Source organism: Quercus suber, unplaced genomic scaffold, assembly GCF_002906115.3.
Source record: "Quercus suber isolate HL8 unplaced genomic scaffold, Cork oak 2.0 scaffold_477, whole genome shotgun sequence".
Taxonomy (NCBI): domain Eukaryota; kingdom Viridiplantae; phylum Streptophyta; class Magnoliopsida; order Fagales; family Fagaceae; genus Quercus; species Quercus suber.
The window spans coordinates 512,411-534,680 of record NW_027069928.1 but is presented as its reverse complement, the minus strand read 5'-3'; the positions used below and the strand labels follow the sequence as shown (position 1 = coordinate 534,680).

General features: G+C 35.8%; 2 protein-coding genes and 1 pseudogene across 2 annotated transcripts; all 3 read left to right on the top strand.

Moving 5' to 3' along the window:
* Window positions 1-940: 940 nt before the first annotated feature.
* On the top strand, window positions 941-3,153 carry LOC112034350 (cytochrome P450 81E8). Its single transcript, XM_024067169.2, has 2 exons — window positions 941-1,860; window positions 2,401-3,153. The coding sequence occupies exons 1-2, from the start codon at window positions 967-969 to the stop codon at window positions 3,034-3,036; spliced, it is 1,530 nt and encodes a 509-aa protein (XP_023922937.1). The 5' UTR covers window positions 941-966; the 3' UTR covers window positions 3,037-3,153.
* Window positions 3,154-5,458: 2,305 nt separating this feature from the next.
* Window positions 5,459-6,032, top strand: LOC112034282 (succinate dehydrogenase [ubiquinone] iron-sulfur subunit 2, mitochondrial-like; annotated as a pseudogene).
* A 9,096-nt stretch (window positions 6,033-15,128) lies between these two features.
* On the top strand, window positions 15,129-21,339 carry LOC112034327 (magnesium-chelatase subunit ChlH, chloroplastic). The gene is made up of 5 exons (XM_024067140.2): window positions 15,129-16,754; window positions 17,098-17,180; window positions 17,933-19,735; window positions 20,161-20,637; window positions 20,731-21,339. The coding sequence occupies exons 1-5, from the start codon at window positions 15,344-15,346 to the stop codon at window positions 21,106-21,108; spliced, it is 4,152 nt and encodes a 1,383-aa protein (XP_023922908.1). The 5' UTR covers window positions 15,129-15,343; the 3' UTR covers window positions 21,109-21,339.
* The last annotated feature ends 931 nt before the right edge of the window (window positions 21,340-22,270 follow it).

Here is a 22,270-nt window from a genome sequence, read left to right as displayed (position 1 = left end):
AAACGTGATCTTCAATATGTGGTGTACACAAAAAGGCCCCTATAAACATGTAGTGACCAGATGCATAAAATCGTATATGTGGTGTACAGGAAAAGGCCCTATAAATATGTAGTGACCAGAGGTCCAGATGCATAAAATCATGTGAGACCGTAAGCAGGACGGAAGTAAATCCGTCACGGAACTACAGGGGGGGGCAGGGGGGCCAAGGCCCCCACTAGTTTTTAAAAATTTCTATTTTAATATTAATAAAATCATAAATTTTATAGATTTATATGTAAATATACTTATCGGCTCCCCTAAGATTTGAAGGATAGAAAAAATACTAATGATTAAGTTAATGTTCAGCTTAGATTCTTTATGATATAGTGGTGTACGTGGCTTCAAAGAAGATTTAATATTTGCTTTGTTGTCGTGATTTAAAGATGTTTAAAATTTTAGTTGTTGTGTTTATATTGATTGTAATCCACTCTCTTTGTGTGAAACTTTGGATCGGAATGAGAGAAAACTGAAATTGTTTTCATTGAATTGATAGACATTACGACTCTGTTTAAATATATACAAAACAGAGTAGAAAGGAGAAGGAAAAACTAACTAGTCAACTTGCATAAACTGAAATTAACAATTTAGCAAACTATTGAAACAACCAATCACAAGATGAGATATGGCTACTCTAACTAGTTAAATATAGAGACCTAACAAAAGCAGTCAGTAACGTGAGGCACTGGCACTACAAAAAACATGACTTCAATATGTGAAACGTGAAACGTGAAAGAACCGTCCAAACTCCAAAACGTGAAACGTGAAACGTGAAACAGCCGTCCAAACTCCAAAACGTATGTGGTGTACAGTGATGATATTCTAACACTAACTAGCCAGTAGCGAGTGCCTATAAATATGTAGTGATCACATGCATGCATGGTCAATCACAGAGCATCAGAAATCATTTCAGTATCGTAAAAAATAAACATGGTAGCCATCTCACTATATTTGTGTCTCACTCTTCTCATCTTTCTTGTTGCTATCAAGCTCATCGTCAAAACAAGAACTACTCAACCAAAACACCTCCCACCTAGCCCACCTTCTCTTCCAATTATAGGCCATCTCCATATCATTAAAAAACCACTCCACCGTACTTTCCATGCCCTCTCACAAAAATATGGTCAAATATTCTCACTCAAATTTGGTTCACAACTTGTGGTCATTGTGTCATCCCCATCAGCAGTTGAAGAATGCTTCACAAAGAATGACATAGTATTAGCCGACCGTCCTCCCCTCCTATTAGGCAAGCACATTGCCTACAACAACACCACCTTATCACAATCCTCATATGGCGATCACTGGCGCAACCTCCGCCGCATTAGTACCCTTGAAATCTTCTCAAGCAGTCGCCTCAACAAGTTCTTAGGCATCCGAAGGGACGAGATGAAGCACTTGCTACGAAACCTATCACGCAATTCTTGCCACGGTTTCGCCAAGGTGGAGCTACAATCAATGCTCTCAGAGATGACATTTAACACCATAATGAGAATGGTGGCAGGGAAACGGTACTACAGGTACGGTGAGGACGTGAAGGACGAGGAAGAAGCGAGACAGTTTAGGCGGATATTAAAAGAGTCAACAAGGTTAGGAGGGGCATCAAATCCAGCGGAGTTTGTGCCCATCTTGCGATGGATGGATTATGGAGGTTTAGAGAAGAAGTTGAAGAGTCTCTTCAAGTGGACAGATGAGATCTTGCAAGCACTTGTTGATGAGAAAAGGCGTAAGGAGGAAAAGGGTAACACTATGATTGACCATTTGCTTTCTTTGCAAAAATCGCAGCCAGACTACTACACAGACCAAATCATCAAGGGGCTTATATTGGTAAGTGCACTCAATAGTGCTTCATCTCTTATTGAGAAAACTAGGAAATCAAGGTTTTGTTTGATTCTTGCATCTTAAAAAGAAGTCATGCAATTTTCTGTTTTATTTTTCTTTAGTAGCCTCGTCGGAATTGTTGTCTAGTGCGAAAAAGTGACGTTCTTAGGATTCGTTTGGCTCCAAATTAAAAAGTCAATTTGTTTTATTATTCAGCTTATTTTTCTACTATTTATGCGCCTTACTGACTTTTTAACATTATTTATGAGTCTCACTGTACTATTTTATATAACTTTTACTTTTATCTACACTACTTTGAGCAAAACAAAATTTAGTTTCAGCAAAATAAGCGAATTTCAAACAAACCCTTAATCCCAAAAAAAAATTCCACAATAACATTAGACTAACTAGTTACGTACAATTTATCAAATAAAAACTAGTTACATACATATCATCATCATTAAATGTCCCATAACATATACAAACAAACCGTTTTTATTTAATATATTATTGTTCTATTCTAAACACCTCATGTATAATGCACAGGTATTGTTATTAGCTGGGACTGATACGTCAGCAGTTACATTAGAGTGGGCAATGACTAATCTACTAAATCATCCTAATATATTGAAGAAGGCTAGAGATGAGATAGATAGTCAAATTGGAGAAGAGAAATTGATTGAGGAATCAGATGTTTCCAAATTACCCTACCTTCAAAGTATTATCTCAGAAACCCTTCGATTGTATCCAGCAACACCATTGTTAGTACCCCATATGTCCTCCGCTGATTGCATCATTGAAGGATATGATGTACCAAGTGGCACAATGTTATTGGTCAATGCATGGGCCATACATAGAGATCCTAAGGTGTGGGATGATGCAACTAGTTTTAAGCCTGAGAGGTTTGAAAATGGTGCGGTTGAAGGACATAAGCTAATACCATTTGGGATTGGGAGGAGGGCTTGTCCTGGGGCGGGCCTTGCCCAACGTACAGTGAGCCTAACTTTGGGTTCGTTGATTCAAAGTTTTGAGTGGGAAAGAGTTACTACAAAAGAAGTTGACATAAATGAAGGTAGTGGGATCACTATGCCTAAAGCCATGCCATTGGAGGCCATGTGCAAAGCACGCCCAATCATGCATAAGTTTCTTTCTCAACGGATGATGTTTGAACGATCTCCTTGAGTTACTTTTTAGAGACTTGCTTAGTTATTCACAGATAATTTTAATCATTTAATAAACTAAAATAAACAATTACATATTCAATTTGAAAATTGAATTATTGTATCCATATAAAGTTGTATCCTTGTTTGGTTTTTTTTTTTTTTTTTTTTTTTGGGGTGTGGTATTGTATTTTTTTGGCTTGTACTAGATAGTGATTTATATATGTGTTTAAGGAATAAGAAAGGATTTGGATAATTTTACTTTTCAGTTCCAAATTCTTATGTTAAATTAGGATATTTTGTTATAGGATATAAATAAATCAAGTCATCTAAAATTTGAAAGTTAACTTAAAAAAAAAAAAAAAAATTGTTTATTTAAAATGAATGTCTAGAAATTTGAGAAATGTTTTCAGATAATATATATATATATATAATGTGATTTGCCATAGGTTGAAACTCTCTCAAAAAAAATATATATATATATATATATATGATTTGCATCTTNCCACGTTCTTCCTAGTAGAAACAGACTTCAAAAACAATCTCAAACATCCTGAGTTTAGCATATGCCTATACTAACAAATCAAACACAAATGAAGTTGAAACAATAATATTCTAACTTCAAAGTAGAGAATCCACAACTGAAAAATTCATTAATTCTAATGTCATTCCCTCCCATTCTTCCCAATTTCGGGGGAATGAAAATTTGGGGTTTTAAAGGAATAGAGAGGAATGAGTGTTCCCTCCTACTTATTCCATTCCCTCTCATTCAAACTCCCAAACAAGGAAATAGATTTTTCATTCCCTCCATTAAAACTCCCAAATAAGGGAATGAAAGAACATTCTAAAATTATTCTTTTTTATTCATTTCCATTTTATTTCATTCCCTCTTCCCAAACAAGGGCTAGCTCAGTTTACAAAACCACACATTTTGTTAATTTAGGTTGTTAGGTGATATGTTCATGTGTTGACGTATTGTTTTATGTTTTGAGAAATTGCCCTACAAAATGAAGATGTTTCAAAGGAACTCTTAGTGTGCGTTTTTTATGAAATATTTTTTAAGGATTTTGGGAATGAGTTGAATTGGGAATGTTTTGTGTTTTGTGCTTTGATTTTAGGCAAAACTACATCATTTTGGAAGCTAGTAGCAGTGCTTTTGCTTTCTTTTAAACAACGTCATTTGTATGACTGATTTGGCAAAAAAAAAAAAAAAAACTGTTTGAGATTTTGGCAAAACCGACCCATGGGTAGTGGGCCAAATCGGACATTTACTAACTCTCTCACAGTCTCCTTGTGGTGCTTAAACGGTGCATTTTGTTAGCTCATAAACTATGAAGTCTGAAGCACGAAGCTTCAGGGCGCAATAGAAGAGTGGATCCAAAGACATACATACATACATACAATGCGTTTCGACTATCAATGGTTGTTGCCTCTGAGTTTGCGTTTGAAGCCACCACAGTAACTCATCTCTTCTTTGCTTTGGTAACTACTACTAATTCTAATCAACTACTTTCTTTCCATTGTTTTCATTAAAAAAGGTTTTTCAATTAATTCAAGGGTATGTAAATTTCATGCTTAATGCTTTGTTTGATTGCCTAGAAAGGTTGTAAAATGAAACAAAGTTCAAATTTTTAGCATTACCCTTATCTCAATACTTACTTTAATTCCCTAGAATTTAAGTGTAGGGCAAAAAAAAAAACATGTTCAGGTTTTTACATGCTTTGTTTAATTGCATCAAAATGATTTAGTCTTTGTTTGGTTAGCACCAAAATGTTGCCTTTTAATTGCATTATCTCCTTAGGAAAAAAATAAATAAAGGCAAAATTCTGCTTTGGATGCAGCAATGTATTGCACTGTTTTAGTGTTTGTATATAGTACTATAAAACTACCATTTATTAATTGTTTATGGCGAAAAGCACATTTTAGTCCTTACATTTTTAGGTGATTTCTATTTTAGTCCCTACATTTTATTTTTACCGCTTTTAGTCCTTATCCTGAAAAACGGTTTTCGTTTTGGTCCCTACCGTTACATCAGAAACGGATATTGCTGACGTGGCAAACGGCAAAAATAAATAATATTTGTTTAATGTCCACGTGGCTTAAATTAATAATAAAAAATATTTTGACATTAAAAATGCCTCGTCAGCATATAAATTAAAAAATTAATTTATTAATTTTAACTAAATAAAAAAATTAAAAACAGAATAAAAATAAAAAAAAATTATATGGATTGAGATCTAATAGTGTCTTGAACAAGTACAACAAGAACAAAAACTCAAATCCAAGTACACAAACTCAGAAATTAAAAAAAAAAAAAAAAAAAAAAAAAAAAAAAAAAAACACCAAATCCTAAGAGCATAATCCCAGATCCTAGAACAAAGAAATAAAAAACACCCATCAGCTTCGGCCATTTCTTTCTCTCTATGTTCAGCTAAAATGCAACAATGGCGACAGCCATGTTCAAGAGGGCACTCCCACGCACCTCCGCCTTATCTCGATACGCACGCGCTCGAGCTCACGCAAGTGAGGCCGAAGCTCTGCAAGTCAAACAAAAGGCACGCGACTCCACGGCGCTCAAAACCTTCTCGATCTACCGCTGGACCCCGGAAAACCTGACGAAGCCGGAGCTCCAGGACTACCAGATCGACCTCAAGGACTGCGGGCCCATGGTCCTCGACGCCCTAATCAAGATCAAGAACGAGGTGGACCCCACGCTCACATTCCGGCGATCGTGCCGCGAGGGGATCTGCGGGTCCTGTGCCATGAACATCGACGGCTGCAACGGGCTCGCGTGCCTCACGAAGATCGAGTCTGGATCGTCGGCCTCGACGATCACACCGCTGCCACACATGTTCGTGATCAAGGACTTGGTGGTGGATATGACGAACTTCTACAACCAGTACAAGAGCATCGAGCCGTGGCTGAAGAGGAAACCTGCCGGAGACGAAAGGGAAAGAGGTTTTGCAGAGTAAGAAAGATAGGGCGAAGCTGGATGGGATGTACGAGTGTATATTGTGAGTGGTGGTTTGGATTTGGAACTGGCAGTGTGTGTATATGGGTGTTTTTTCTTTCTTTGTTTTTGGATCTGGAATTATATTCTTTTTTATCTTCTAAAAGGTATACTTTGATCTTAGGGTTTGGTTTTTATTTTTTTTATTTTTAATTTCTGGGTATGTGTCCTTGGATTTAAGTTTGTGTTTCATATGATTTTTAATTTTTTATTCTGTTTTTAATTTTTTTTATTTACTTAAAATTAATAAATTAATTTTTTAATTTATATATGATGTGGAGTTTTTTAATATAAAAAAATATTTTATTATTAATTTAGGCCACGTGGACAATAAACAAATATTATTTATTCTTGTTGTTTGTCACGTCAGCAATATCCGTTTCTTATGTAACAGCAAGAATCAAAACGAGAACCGTTTTTTAGGATAGGGACTAAAAGCGGTAAAAATATAATGTATGGAGTAAAATAGAAATCGCCTAAAAATGTAGGGACTAAAATGTGCTTTTCGCCATTGTTTATTTGTGTCTTTTGAAAGTTGATTTTACCAATAGAGCATTCACAATGACAAATGCCATCATATCCTATTTTACCATCTCAAAAAGCTACTTTATTAATTATACCATACTATTTTACAATACACCCAACATCCCAAAACTCTATTCTTTTCTCATTTTATTTAAATATTCTTTTTTATTCCTTTTTTTTTTTTTACTATTCTCTTTTTCTCTTCCTTTTCCTCTCTTTCTCCCTCAACCTCTAGCACCGGCCACAACAGATTAAAAAAAAACAAAAACAAAAAAACAAAAAACAAAAACATAGAACACATCATAGCAGCTCTTTTGGGCTGGCTCTCTCTCTCTCTCTCTCTCTCTCTCTCTGTTTTCTTTATTTTTTTGTTCAAAGCTATCTCTTTTTGGTTAGTGTCTTTAGAGATTTGGGTTTGGGTTTTCAGGGAAGGATTTTTGTTGGCTATGGCTGAATGGTGTTTGTGTTTACCGATCCACCCACTAATCAATAGATCCACCGATTCAAACCCACCGATCAACCGATCCAAACCCACCATCAACCGATCCCAGCCCACCTATCCAAACCCACGCCACCACGATCTCTGATCTTCGCCAATCCACGCTGATCCCAAATCCAAAATCCAAAACCCAGCTTTGGTGCAAGCTTTGAACGAGAGAAAAAGATGTGAGAGAGGTAATGAGGAGTGAGGAGCTGTAAAAGAGAGAGGAAGTCAGAATGACTGAATGAGAGAAAACAAAAAAGTAAAGTCAATAAAATATAATATTTTCATTTACAATTGTGCTACAGTGAAATCATACATTTAGGAGCGCACTGTAGCATAATTGCAAATTTTTTTGCAATTGTAAGATTTTGCAAGTCCGAATGTTGCTCACTTTTAATGCCTTAATGCTAAAATATGCTTACATATGACATTTGCAAGCCCAGCTGTGAATGCTCTTAGTAGTGGTGGTGCTAAAAAACTAAATTGCTATTTTTATGACCATAAACTTAAAAATTGGTGCTGCATTGGTGGAGGCATATCTAAATTTTTTAGCTCTTGAGCTACAATACATAGCCATATTTGTCTGTGCACTGTAGCTCAAAGCTATACCAAAATATTAACATTTTATTTATCTTTTCAATTAAATAATATTTACTCTCATCTTCTTCCTCCTATAGCACTATAGCATGAACACATTTCATTCATTTTTCATCTTCAACTCTTCTCCCTTTCTTTTTCCTTCTTCCTTTCTTTTTTTCCTTTTTTTTCCCCTCTCTTCCTTCATGGAGAGATCAGAGATCGACAGTGTTGATGATTTCGGTAAGGATCTTGGTGCCAAAAAGGTGAGATTAAGCGCAACAACGGTTGGGTTCGGTGCTAAAACGGTTCGTGGGTGGTTTTAGTGAGGATCTCAATGCCGAAACGGTTGGCGCTCTTCTTCCCTCACCTCCACTCCGCCGCTGGGTTCGTGGATTGGTTGGTGAGGTCATGGTGTGTGGTTGCCCTATGGGTCTCTTTGAATTGCATATCTGGGTTTTAAGATTTCTAATTGTGTGTATAGTGTGCTCTTGGCTTGGGTATCTTGAGGGTGAGATTTTTGGGGTTTTTTTTTTTTTTTTTCAATTTGTTGCTAGTTTTTTGGTTGAGCTTAAGGCTATTTGTGATGGTGGTTGTGGTTTGGTTGTGCCGTGATGTTGCCGTGGGTTTTATTTTTATGGTTGTGGGTTGATTTTCTTGGGTAATTGTGGGCTGATTTTGGTGGTTGTGGTGGTGGAGGAGTTGGCTGTGGGTAGTGGTAGTGGTGGTGGGCTGTCAGAAGTGGTGGTTGTTGTTGTTTATTAAAGTGGATATATTATTTTATTGTGTTAAAAGCTAAAATAAAACCACTGATGTTAGATGTTTTGTAAAGTGAAAAGGTAAAATAAATAAAGTAGATTTTGGTGGAGCCAAATAGCTAAAATTATGACTCCACCAATGTGGATGCTCTTAGGTAAAAGAGCATTCACAATGAGGTTGCTTAGCAACTCAAACATTAAAATATACTTACAACAAAGGTGTTACTTTGACTTGTAGCTATACTTTTTTAACTCATTGCTACAATGGGCTGTTATCTGGGCTACAATAGATAACAGCCCACTATAGCTAAGAGTTATTTACAACAAATAATATTTTATTAGCCCACACGTCCAACCCCTCCCTCACGCGTGAAACTTTCTACCCTATCTCATCTCATCTCATCCTCTCTCACGCAGAACGGCAGAAACAACGCAACTCCCACACGCCCAACCTTTCCTTATTTCTGCCTCTTATCTCACTGCCTCTCTCTCATGTAGCCAAGCCGATGCCACCATCGCCCAGACCTCCCTCCGCCTAGCAATCTCTCTCCTTCGCCTAGCCCCCTCTCCCTTCGCCCAGCACCATCGACAAATCATTTTTAATTTGTTGTGTTAAGGTGTGAGGTGTCGTCGAAGCTCGAATTCGTGTGTTTGGATTGGCCGTGCTCTGAGATTTTGTGGTGATGTGGGTTTGATTTGGTGTTTGTATTGGTGTTTTTATCGGATTTTGGTGTTTGTATTTTATAGCTTCCTTACTGTGAATGCTTTAGAAAGAGAAGAGATAATGGGATTACCTGATGCACCAGGAGATTTGTCATCAGAAGTGGATGTTGATGCTTTCAGACGGCTCTTCCCTCTTCATTTTTATGAGCATCATCTCACTGAATCTATAAGGCCGGATGATTGGCCACTTGGAAGAGCTAGAGATACAACCATAGCCCTTAGTTAGTTATCGCTTCTGTCATTTATTCACAATCTTATTCTTCCACCTCTCATATGGATTTTACTGTATCATTGTTTATACTCGAACTGAATTGCTCAATCCTTTTTTCTTTCCAAACACAAAAAATCAAGGAGCTGTTGCATCTGCTGAGGGATCAGCATTAGCAAAGATTGGTTCAACTGTTAGTGCATTTCTCTTACTTTCTCTCTACATTTTTTGGGCTCTGTAAGCCTAGTTGTTTTAATTTATTTTGTGATATAATAACTCAAAAATTCTTGTTCCTTGGACAGACAATGTTGGCTGCTATTAAAATGGAAGTAATGACTCCTTCCATGGAATCACCAGATGAAGGCTGCGTATTTTCTTATAATCCTTTTTTTTTTTTTTTTTGTCTTCTCTTGCCTTTATATGTTTTATATATGGGATGTCAATGTGTAAATCTTTGTCATTTCAACTATCAATTTCCACATGCCTCCAATTTGTTCTCCAATTGTTAGGACCAGTGTTGTTAAAAGCACGCTTTAAGCGTGCTTAAGCTCAAAGCTTGAAACGTCAAGGCTCTAGCGCTTTTTGCCTCAAAAGCTAAGCTCATTCAAAAAAGCACGCTTTTTGGAGCTTTTTTTTATAATTTTTCCAAAAAAAAAAAACCAAACTGAATTAAAGCTATAGGGTCTTGACATTATTGATATAAACTATTGATTTTGTATATTTTTAGTGTAAATTACTTATAAAAAAAAACATTTTGAGTATAACTTGTCCTAAAACCCAACCCACAACCTCCCAAATCTTCTCTATTTTTATTTTTTCTCCTTGAAACAGTAACCAAATGTGACTTTCATAAAGAAGTCCACCTATCACTTGTAATATCTCTTTCATTCTACTTAGTTAATTGCCATTGACTTCCATGTTAGAGTTAATGACTTCAATAAGGGCTTCTTCTCCTCTCTCTCTCTCTCTCTCTCTCTCTCTCTCTCTCGGGATAAATAATTACATAATTGAAGGGTTTTTTTTTTTTTTTTAATAGTTCAATTTTCACAAGTGGGAGAAGAGGGATTTAAACCTTTCTTCTCATAAAAGGGAACAAGTAGAGCCATTGAGCTTCAAGGCTCTTGAAAATCCATAGATACCTTATTTTTTTGGGTTGTAAAATTTGATGTTCCTTCCCTTTTATTATTATACTAATAAAGACAATAAGTACTTTGAATCTCTTCTTCCCTCAGCCTTGGGGATCAAATCTTAAATAAATTAAATTAAAAAAAAAATAGAAAGGAAAAAAACAATAAGGTTAAAGATCTCCTATTGGATCTTGATGGAAATGTTTGCAGTCTAGACAGGGTTTAAAACTTCTTGATGTTTGATGCAATTATGAACTAATTGATAAGTTAATGTATAAGACATGATTTAAAAAATGTAGAGTATAAGAAATTAGGGATTAAACTTCTTGTTTTCCTTTTTCTCAACCAAAAAAAAAAAAATCTTGTCTTTTTTTCTTTAAGCTTCCGTTGGGAGAGGAAAATGGAATGAAAAGAACAATTTTAGAGTATTGTTTTCTTCCCCTGTTTGGGAGTTTAATAGAAGGAATGGAAAATTCATTTTCTTGTTTGGGAGTTTAAGTGAGAGAGAATGAAATGGGTAGGAGAGAATACACATTCTTCTTTATTCTCTTAAAACCTTAAGGAACCGTTTGATAACATTGTTCTAGTAACGTTGTTTATATTTTTTGAAAATACATGTGAGTGAAAAAAGTGTGTGAAAATGCGTGTAATGTTGTTTAAAAACTGAAAACATGTTGTTTAAATTTTCATTCTCCCAAAATTAAGAGGAATTGGAAGAAATGGAATTAGATTTAGTGAATTTTTTACTAAAACTCTCAAAATACCCCGATATATTCAACCTTTTATTCTAAAATAAGGGTCTAATCTATATCTATATCTATATATTACTAAAAACTGAAGCGTAGCATTTAATGTTGCTACGCTCCTATTGAGCCATGTCAATAGCCATGTAATTATCAATTTTTTTCCAATTTTTTATACAATATTTTAACATTTAAAGTGAATTAAAAACTCTATTATATTACAATCAAAATATCATATTTAATTTATCTTCTTTTTAATTATTCCTATTTATTATTAATTTTTCAATTCCATTTTAACTTTTCATATCCCCACTACTCTCTACCTTAACTTTCTTCAACCTTTCTCATTCTATTTCAACTTTTCATATCCCCACTACTCTCAATATTAATATTATTCTATCTTTTTATCTTCCTTTATTTTTGACTCTTCTTATTCTTATCCTCATGCTATAAAATTGTCATTCTCCCTCTTATTCCATGCATAATTTCTATTTTTCCACGCACAAAAGCCTCTCTCTCTCTCTCTCTCTCTCTCTCTCTCTCTCTCTATATATATATATATATATATTTCTTTTTCCTTCAATTTTTGGGTTTTTATTTTATTTTATTTTATTTTAGTGTAACAGGTTGACCATTAAAACATACTGATACAGTATTGAAAACTCCACCAAATGCATCGTAGAAATCAATTTTAGACTACTAGAAGTCAGTTAGTTTGCCAAAATTGGAATTGACAGGTAATCCAGCTTGATATGATTTAGTTTTATATTTTATGTTGTTATCTTTTTATTCTCATTGGTTGTTAAATGTTATATTATTGCATTATAAAGATAGTATATAAAAATATAATATTATTTTATTACATAGCATAACTAAAATAATATGGTGTTTATTGCTATACATTTCATTTTTATTATTTTATTCTCATCTTATTTTATTCAACATTTAAATTTAGCAACATCCCCATATCATAATTATTTATATTTTGTCTCATTTTTAAAAAATTAAACGTATAATATTTTATTCAATAAATAAAAATTGTTTTTATAACAATAAAGATGAAATTTTTCAAAATCTTTTTTTTTTTTTGACATTTCATTTAACATTATTTATAAATAATAAAATATTAAAAAAAAATCCTTAAATGCTTATATTCTTCACACACCATGACTTTTAAAATCTAATGAAAGGTTCTAAGAATTTAACTCTCATTTAATACCTCTATTATGAAAATCAACAGACAGTAAAATATGATAATAGTAAGAAACATTATAAATGAGAACATGAAAAAACTAATTAGCCACTATTATTACGGAATAGATGTCTTTTTTTTTGCATCTAAGAAAATGAAATGTATAGGGTTTACTTATTAAGGTATATGTAAAGATTCACGTTAAAAAAAAATATATATGTAAAGCTTTTTTGAAAAAAAAAAAAAAGTATATGTAAGGTTTTTATTAACTTAAAAGACAATGAAAAATCAATTTTTAATTACTACAACCGTCACTACTCTATAAATCACACACAACACCATATTCAATATCCTAAACAATATAGTTAAACCCTTTTGGATATACACCACCATATTCAACTTATAAATTACAACCCAAATCAATTATACAATTACACAATCAAAGCATGAACATGTAACATGTATTACCTTCTGAATTATTGCTTGGAATTTTCACAACTATTGAAAGAGAATCTCCAAATTTAATTTTTAGAAAACATCAAGACAAGGTGAATTTTATTCTTTTTAACTTCCATAGAAAAAAAAAAATATTACGAACATTATTTCAACCCTTATGGAAAAGAAGGTTTACATGTAGCATGCAAAACGTGTTTAATTGACTTAGAGATGTAAAAATTAGTCAACCAACTATGGTAAAAATAAGGTTTCAAATTTTAAATAAAACAATTCTACAATAATAAAAAATTATTTTGTGATAAATATGATTATGAAATGCATTACTTTTCATTAAATTAGTTCAAATTACAAAATAATAATAATAATGAGATCACCATAAAAAATAATCATGCGCAACGCGCGGGTCTGCGACTAGTAGTAATAATAATATGTTACTTCCAAACAAGGTTACTTACATTTCATTCATTTCTATTCCTTTACTTTTAAACATCTAAACAAAGTTACTTAATTTCATTCTCTTCCATTCATTTATCTAATTTATATACATTTCATTCCATTCCTTTATAATTATTCCATTTTATTCCCTTATGAACTCCCAAACGTAATCTAAATGAATTTTTTTTTTTCATAACGCACTTATATAATGCAAACATTCTGAGAAAGAAAATAAAACCAAAATCTTGGACGTCTCTGGGTGAACATGCAGGCACATGCTTGGACATCTTGACATTGGCTATCCTACCAGGCATTTGGAAGAAAGAAGTGATAGAATAACGTGTTAGAAAATGTTTTTAGCTCTGTTTTTGTGTGTGTGGAGAATCATGTTCTTAATTTAATAAATTGGTAGTTCATTGAAACAAGAATGCCTACTATACGTTTGATGCCTCTTTTGCTAAACTGATAATGGGACTAGGGATGGACGCAACCTAATGAGGCAAAACATGTCTCTAAAAATGTTAAATTGCATGTTCGTTCCGGCAAAAAGTACATGCTACAGCCTTTTCACTTTCCCGGAATTATAGAAGAAAATTTGGGCTCTAATATCCTCTTCATAAGTGTTTTCACTTTTAGTCCTTTCCTCCTCTCACCCCTTTTTCTCAATAATCAAGTAATATATATCAAGGGTTTTGGTTAACACGTGTCTTAATGTATTGGTTAAGATTGAATTTTTTATTGTAATTGATTAGCTCTTTTTGGAGTCTCACAACATTTATTTAAAGAAATTATAAGGGTTTGGTTAACAAGTGTCTCAAGAAATTGGTTAAGGTTGAATTTTTTATTGTGATCAATTAGCTTCTTTTTTTTTTTGGGTCGCATATAATATAAGTCCAAAAAATCTAGAGACACTCTTGCACATACTTTACCATAACTAATACACATGTCAAGTGGTAATTGGATTGATCTTCACAAGAACCGATAGTAATTCCATGTGTTAAAAATGTAATCTAATCTGTCAATGTACCAGTTATGTCAAAGTTCATTGTAACATTTGTGTCCCTAGAATAACGTGTAAAAGTCAATTAAAGTAGCATAGTATATGCTTCTTTACTTTATATGTTTGTTTTACTTTTCAATGCAGTGAAACCCAATAGATTACTCCAAGTGCATTGGCTAACAAAATCCATACTTTTATTTGCTGGTCCATGAGTCCGTCTGTGGAAGTTCTTTCACTGCTATGCATTCAAACTATCCGCGTAAGATCCAAGTTCAAACGGTGTGAGAAATGTCCAAGCAGGAAAAGGCACATAGATTTTAGTGGGCTTCCTCATGGCTGTACCATGTTTTTGTTTAGCCCAATAACAGTATGCTCTTCTTTATACCCTTATGAGTATGAGGCCCAAAGAGAGAGAGAGAGAGTGAAACATAAACAATGTGCTCTTCATTTATCCCTATCTATAGGGTCGTAGATTGCTTGGCATAAAGCAAGGCACCTGGTCTCATAAGTATCACAGAAAATATCAACTCCTTTTCAACGAGAAGCACAAACTCAAAAACAAGAATCTTTCTACAAGTAAAAGCCGAAAAGGCCCACCGTTGAAGTGAAAGAAAAATCTTGCCAATTCATCTTCTATCATCAGTACCATCATCATCCACTCTGCTTCTCATGGGTAATCCACTCTAACCAATCAAAATCCAGGAAACTCCATCATAAAGACACTAATAGATAGACAGGTAGACCACACCATTGCATTGCCTCTCTCTCTGTTCACATCCTGCAGGCTGCAAAGCAAACTCAACCTCAAAATTAACTCACACACTCTATAGACTCCTACACCACCCATTTTGCCACGTGTTCCTCACTCCACCACTAACCATAAAAACCAACTATTTCATTTCTCAACACCTTTACACACAAAAATATAAAGACATGACCTTAGCCTTCCTAAGGGGAAAAAAAAACAGAGAGAAGAGGAAGAAACACTGAATTCGAAACTAAAACACAGACCACTCCCTTCCTCTCTCTCTCTTTTATGTCCACTATCATTTACAGACACTGAGAGTGAAACCCTTTACTCAATTTTCTTAAATGGCTTCTTTAGTATCTTCGCCATTTACGTTACCAACCTCCAAAGCTGACCACCTTTCTTCTCTCTCTACAAAGCATTACTTTCTTCACTCTTTCCTCCCCAAGAAACCCCACCAAACCAACCCATCAAAGTCCTCCATTTTAAAAGTAAAATGTGCTGCAATTGGCAATGGCCTATTCACGCAAACCAGCCCAGAAGTTCGTAGAATTGTCCCAGACAACAAACAGGGCCTCCCTACAGTCAAAATTGTCTATGTAGTCTTAGAAGCACAATACCAATCATCACTCACAGCCGCAGTCCAGGCTCTCAACCAAAACCAGAGGAACGCTTCCTTTCAAGTTGTTGGTTACTTGGTTGAAGAGCTTCGTGATGAATCAACATATAAAGCCTTCTGTAAAGACCTTGAGGATGCCAATATCTTTATTGGGTCTTTGATTTTTGTTGAGGAGCTTGCTTTGAAGGTTAAGGATGCTGTGGAGAAAGAAAGGGAAAGACTTGATGCAGTGTTGGTGTTTCCTTCAATGCCTGAGGTAATGAGACTCAACAAGCTGGGGTCTTTCAGTATGTCACAGCTGGGACAGTCAAAGAGCCCCTTTTTCCAGCTCTTTAAGAGGAAGAAGCAGTCTGCTGGGTTTGCAGAGAGTATGTTAAAGCTTGTAAGGACTTTGCCTAAGGTTTTGAAATATTTGCCTAGTGATAAGGCTCAGGATGCTAGGCTTTATATACTTAGTTTGCAGTTTTGGCTAGGAGGCTCACCTGATAACCTGCAGAATTTCTTGAAAATGATTTCTGGGTCTTATGTGCCTGCCCTGAAGGGGATCAAGATTGAGTATTCGGACCCGGTTTTATATTTGGATAGTGGGGTTTGGCATCCTTTGGCTCCTTGTATGTATGAGGATGTGAAGGAGTATTTGAATTGGTATGATACTAGAAAGGATGCTAATGAGAAGCTTAAGGGTCCAAATGCACCAATTGTTGGTCTGATTTTGCAGAGGAGTCACATTGTTACTGGGGATGAGAGTCACTATGTGGCTGTGATTATGGAATTGGAGGCAAAAGGGGCTAAAGTGATTCCAATTTTCGCTGGTGGGCTTGACTTTTCAGGGCCTGTGGAGAGGTATTTGATTGATCCAATCACGAAGAAGCCATTTGTGCATTCAGTGATATCACTTACTGGTTTTGCACTTGTAGGGGGGCCAGCCAGGCAGGATCATCCCAGGGCTGTTGAGGCACTGAGGAAGCTTGATGTGCCTTATATTGTTGCATTGCCTCTGGTATTTCAGACAACTGAGGAATGGTTGAATAGTACTTTGGGGCTTCACCCAATTCAGGTAGCTTTGCAAGTTGCTCTGCCAGAGCTAGATGGAGGCATGGAGCCCATTGTTTTTGCCGGTCGGGATCCTAGAACAGGCAAGTATATCTTCCTTATCAATTATTTCTATTGTTGTTACAATTTCATTTTATTGTTATTGCTTTTATAGTCTGATTATAGCTAAGTCATCACCTTGGAAATAGTCTCAGGAAAAAACCAAAAGCAAGTTTTGCTTTTTAAATCAAGTGTAGTATTTACTTCTGAAAACAAGTACAGACTCAGACCCACTCTAACCATAAATTACATTTTATTTTAAATGGTTTTATTACATGAGCTGACGTAGTTTTATTGCTGCCTTGTCTTGTTTCAATTTGACTCAGTACACTATATCTCAGATGCCCTCTTTCTTAAGGGTTAATTAACGATGTAATGTGATTGCAGGAAAATCACATGCTCTTCACAAGAGGGTGGAGCAACTTTGTACTAGAGCAATCAGATGGGGTGAATTGAAGAGGAAATCAAAGGTATATTTGCATTTGTGCTAAATACTCTCTCCCAATAAATAGTGTTTTCCTAGATTGCTTATGGTAACTTTATTATTAGTTTCCCTTTTACAATATGATTTGCAAATAATAGAAAACCTAAGTCAGCTTTAAAGAGTTCCAGCCCCAGAAAAGCTCTATGTGTAGTAGTGACTAACACAGAATTGTTTGTGTTTCAAAATTTTGAAATCAAAATTACAAATGACTTTGGAGAAAAGTGTTGAAAATAATTATGAGGATGTTGACTTATCAATTAAGAATACTAAGAGTTATTGATGTAATGATGTTGCTCTAGACCTTTGTACCCCACTAGCTTATTTTCTAATCCATATTTGCTAATAATTTAGCTTATTCATGGGTGCATGTTCACCAATATATATATATATATAATTTTGAATCGGCCGTGATGCTAAGTATTTTAAAGCATGATTTGGATGTTGACAATAGTGAAAAGGATTAACATACCTTTTATTCTGAACTTTGTCATTACCTAGAATCCAAATAGTTTCAGTGGACATGTTGAAGATTCCTCTTTCATTTTTCTCATCTGTTTCACATTGTAGAAAATCCTTGACCGTTAGAAACTGTACTTCATGATCTGTATTTGATTTGCAATTTGAAACTTCATTCCTTAAGTGATGTTCTGTCTTTTCTTTTCTGTAGAGAATGTACTTAAAGGCAATTAGATTTTTGTTTTCCTGAGCTTATTTTGATAAATACATGCACTGATGCAGGCAGAGAAGAAGCTAGCAATCACAGTCTTCAGTTTCCCTCCTGACAAAGGAAATGTTGGAACAGCAGCCTACCTTAATGTCTTTTCGTCCATCTACTCAGTTCTAAAAGAACTCCACAGGGATGGTTATAATGTTGAGGGCCTTCCAGAAACTTCAGAAGCCTTGATTGAAGATGTAATTCATGACAAAGAAGCCCAATTCAGCAGCCCAAATCTGAACATTGCTTACAAAATGGGTGTCCGTGAATACCAAAGCTTAACTCCCTATGCCACAGCATTGGAGGAAAACTGGGGAAAACCTCCTGGGAATCTAAACTCCGATGGAGAGAGTCTATTGGTATATGGTAAACAGTATGGTAATGTATTCATTGGGGTTCAGCCCACATTTGGCTATGAGGGTGACCCAATGCGGCTGTTGTTCTCCAAATCAGCTAGCCCACATCATGGCTTTGCAGCATATTACTCTTTTGTTGAGAAAATTTTCAAAGCTGATGCTGTTCTTCACTTTGGCACTCATGGATCACTTGAATTCATGCCTGGAAAACAGGTTGGAATGAGTGATGTCTGCTACCCTGACAGTCTGATTGGGAATATTCCCAATGTCTATTACTATGCAGCTAATAACCCATCTGAAGCAACAATAGCAAAGCGCCGGAGCTATGCCAATACCATCAGCTATCTAACTCCCCCGGCAGAAAATGCTGGGCTATACAAGGGGCTTAAGCAGTTAAGTGAGCTCATCTCCTCATATCAATCCCTTAAAGACACTGGCCGTGGGCCACAAATTGTGAACTCTATCATCAGCACGGCTAAACAATGTAATCTTGACAAGGATGTGAAACTCCCTGATGAGGGAGAGGCAATCTCAGCAAATGAAAGAGATCTTGTGGTTGGAAAGGTATATTCCAAGATCATGGAGATTGAATCCCGCCTTTTGCCTTGTGGGCTCCATGTCATTGGTGAGCCTCCATCAGCCATGGAAGCAGTTGCAACTCTGGTTAACATTGCTGCGCTAAACCGTCCTGAAGATGGAATTTCATCACTCCCAGATATACTAGCCGAGACTGTAGGAAGAGATATAGAGGAAGTCTATAGAGGGAGTGACAAAGGAATTTTGAAGGATGTAGAGCTTCTTCGGCAAATAACTGAGGCATCACGTGGAGCAATTACTTCCTTTGTTGAGAAAACAACCAATAAGAAGGGCCAAGTTGTTGATGTAGCTGATAAACTGAGTTCGATCCTTGGGTTTGGCATAAATGAACCATGGGTTCAGTACTTGTCTAACACAAAATTTTACAGGGCTGATAGGGAAAAACTTAGAACATTGTTTCAGTTTTTAGGAGAGTGTTTGAGGCTGGTTGTGGCTGATAATGAGTTGGGGAGTTTGAAACAAGCATTAGAGGGAAAATATGTGCTTCCAGGGCCTGGTGGTGACCCAATTAGAAACCCAAAAGTATTGCCAACAGGAAAGAATATTCATGCACTTGATCCACAATCTATTCCCACAATAGCAGCAATGCAGAGTGCAAAAATTGTGGTGGAGAGGTTGATAGAGAGGCAGAAGGCTGACAATGGGGGAAAGTATCCTGAGACAGTAGCACTTGTATTGTGGGGAACAGATAATATTAAGACCTATGGTGAGTCCTTGGCTCAGGTCTTGTGGATGGTTGGTGTAATGCCAATTGCTGATTCATTAGGTCGAGTGAACCGGGTGGAGCCAGTAAGCCTTGAAGAGCTTGGAAGGCCTAGGATTGATGTCGTTGTTAATTGCTCTGGAGTGTTCAGAGATCTCTTTATCAATCAGGTATAAATCCTAATCATCATTCCCATTTGTGTAGATTCTAACATTAAATGATATAAGAAGGGTCACATGGAGTGCCAGGTATACCTCAATAATTGTAGAATTGTAGTTTTTGTGAACTAATATACTGTGAATCAGGATTTTGAATCTTAATTCTTACATAAGATAAGAGATATCAATTTACAATTCTTAGTATTTTGATTATATTTTCTAAACAGTGCCATTTAGGTATGATTTTAAATTCTGCAGCACTGTAAATCATGTCCTAACTTGAAATCAAAACCTTGAATGAAGGGGTATCACCTATTTTCTATCAAGACATTATGTTCTTCTCATTCTCTCCTCCCTCCTTTTTTGAACTGTGTTTTACCGTGTCCTGGCAGTCCTGCTAATGAAATTTTCATCAAAATTCTTTATTTTCTTCACAGATGAATCTCCTGGACCGGGCGGTAAAGATGGTAGCTGAACTAGATGAGCCAGAAGACCAAAACTATGTGAGAAAGCATGCTCTAGAACAAGCCAAAACCCTTGGGATTGGTGTTCGGGAAGCTGCAACTCGGGTTTTCTCCAATGCCTCAGGGTCCTACTCCTCAAACATAAATCTTGCTGTGGAGAATTCTTCGTGGAATGACGAGAAGCAGCTTCAAGACATGTACTTGAGCCGAAAGTCTTTTGCTTTTGATAGTGATGCCCCTGGTGTAGGCATGACTGAGAAAAGAAAAGTTTTTGAGATGGCTCTAAGCACAGCTGATGCCACATTCCAAAACCTCGATTCTTCAGAGATCTCACTCACTGATGTGAGTCACTACTTTGACTCAGACCCAACTAATCTAGTACAGAACCTGAGGAAGGATGGGAAGAAGCCTAGTGCATATGTTGCAGACACCACCACAGCTAATGCTCAGGTGAGTCATAGAATCTTAATTTATTTCTTATGATGTAAAAACCATAACTAGACCTAGTGATACCATTCATCGAATTGGTTTCTTGAATTGCAGGTACGTACCCTTTCTGAGACTGTGCGTCTTGATGCCCGAACAAAGTTGTTGAACCCCAAGTGGTATGAAGGAATGATGGCTAGTGGATACGAGGGTGTTCGTGAAATTGAGAAAAGGCTTACCAATACAGTTGGGTGGAGTGCAACTTCTGGCCAAGTTGATAATTGGGTGTATGAAGAGGCCAACTCGACTTTCATTCAGGATGAGGATATGTTGAACAGGCTAATGAGCAAAAATCCAAATTCCTTCAGGAAGTTGGTTCAAACTTTCTTGGAGGCCAATGGACGTGGGTACTGGGAGACCTCTGAACAGAATATTGAGAGATTAAGGCAGTTGTACTCAGAAGTTGAAGACAAGATTGAAGGGATTGATAGGTGAACTGCAAATCAACTGTGAGAGAGTTTGTAAAGTGCAAATACCAAAAACACTGATAATTTCCTTGAGTTTCTCTCTCTGTAGGGTACATTGCTGTAATTTTGCGGAATGTATGTAATGTGAATTTGTTTATCCATTGCCCAGTGTAATTTAATTCATTTTCGGGGATACAGCCTTCTGTGTGCTGTTGCTATTGCCTTTACATTATTAGTACAACAAATACTTTGCCATTATCATGATAATATTGTCATTTCTCGTGGGTCTATTAATCCTGAATAGTTAGATTAAGTGTTAGCATCAGACTAGTACAAAAGAAGGTGTTAAACCAGAGTTTAAAAAATGAGGCTAGAGTATCACATACCAGAAGAAATATACTACTATAAATTCTTGTAATTCTGCCACGAGAGCAGTTGATAATTTATATGATCTAAGCACTGGATATCTGAATTCCTAACAAGTCTTCACCCATCCTATACGAAGATAATTTGAGAGCATTAAGACAATACCCACAAGCATAGGCTCTTCAACTATGCTAGGGTTTTGGTAGTTAAGGAAAGAGGGGAAAAAAAATAGAAAAATGCCATTAAGCTGTTGATGGGGGTACTATTTTATGCTACCGAAGTTACTGAGGTAGTCATTTTATGTTGGTAAAATATTATTTTCTCTGAGTGAGATAGCAACAAGGGAACACACACGCATATGTGTATATATATATATATATAGAACCTAGGGGTTAAGTTGCTATGGTTGAATTTTAAGGACCCAATGTTACCAACCCATATTTATGGAGACAAAGTAAGTGAGATAGCAACAAGGGAACACACACGCATATGTGTATATATATATATATATATATAGAACCTAGGGGTTAAGTTGCTATGGTTGAATTTTAAGGACCCAATGTTACCAACCCATATTTATGGAGACAAAGTAAATTTTTTACCTACTATTTTTTTTCCGTCTTGATTGTGTTGGGAACATAGCAATATAGCATAGAATATTTCTTCTGTTTCTTCAGACTGACTGTGTTTAGAAAATAGAAATGGTCTCATAACCTAATAATATTTCTCCTCCCATCTAAAGAGGAGGATAATGGTTCAACCCATCATAGTGATAGTAATATTGATCAAGATAATTGATTCTTCCATCCCTTGTTCTGAAAAGA

Bases quoted from the DNA above. Each gene is read 5' to 3' on its own strand.
- LOC112034350 (XM_024067169.2), top strand. From the start codon at position 967: ATGGTAGCCATCTCACTATATTTGTGTCTCACTCTTCTCATCTTTCTT. The intron at 1,861-2,400 runs GTAAGTGCACTC...TATAATGCACAG, and splicing joins TCATCAAGGGGCTTATATTG to GTATTGTTATTAGCTGGGAC.
- LOC112034327 (XM_024067140.2), top strand. From the start codon at position 15,344: ATGGCTTCTTTAGTATCTTCGCCATTTACGTTACCAACCTCCAAAGCT. The intron at 16,755-17,097 runs GCAAGTATATCT...ATGTGATTGCAG, and splicing joins CGGTCGGGATCCTAGAACAG to GAAAATCACATGCTCTTCAC. The intron at 17,181-17,932 runs GTATATTTGCAT...GCACTGATGCAG, and splicing joins AATTGAAGAGGAAATCAAAG to GCAGAGAAGAAGCTAGCAAT.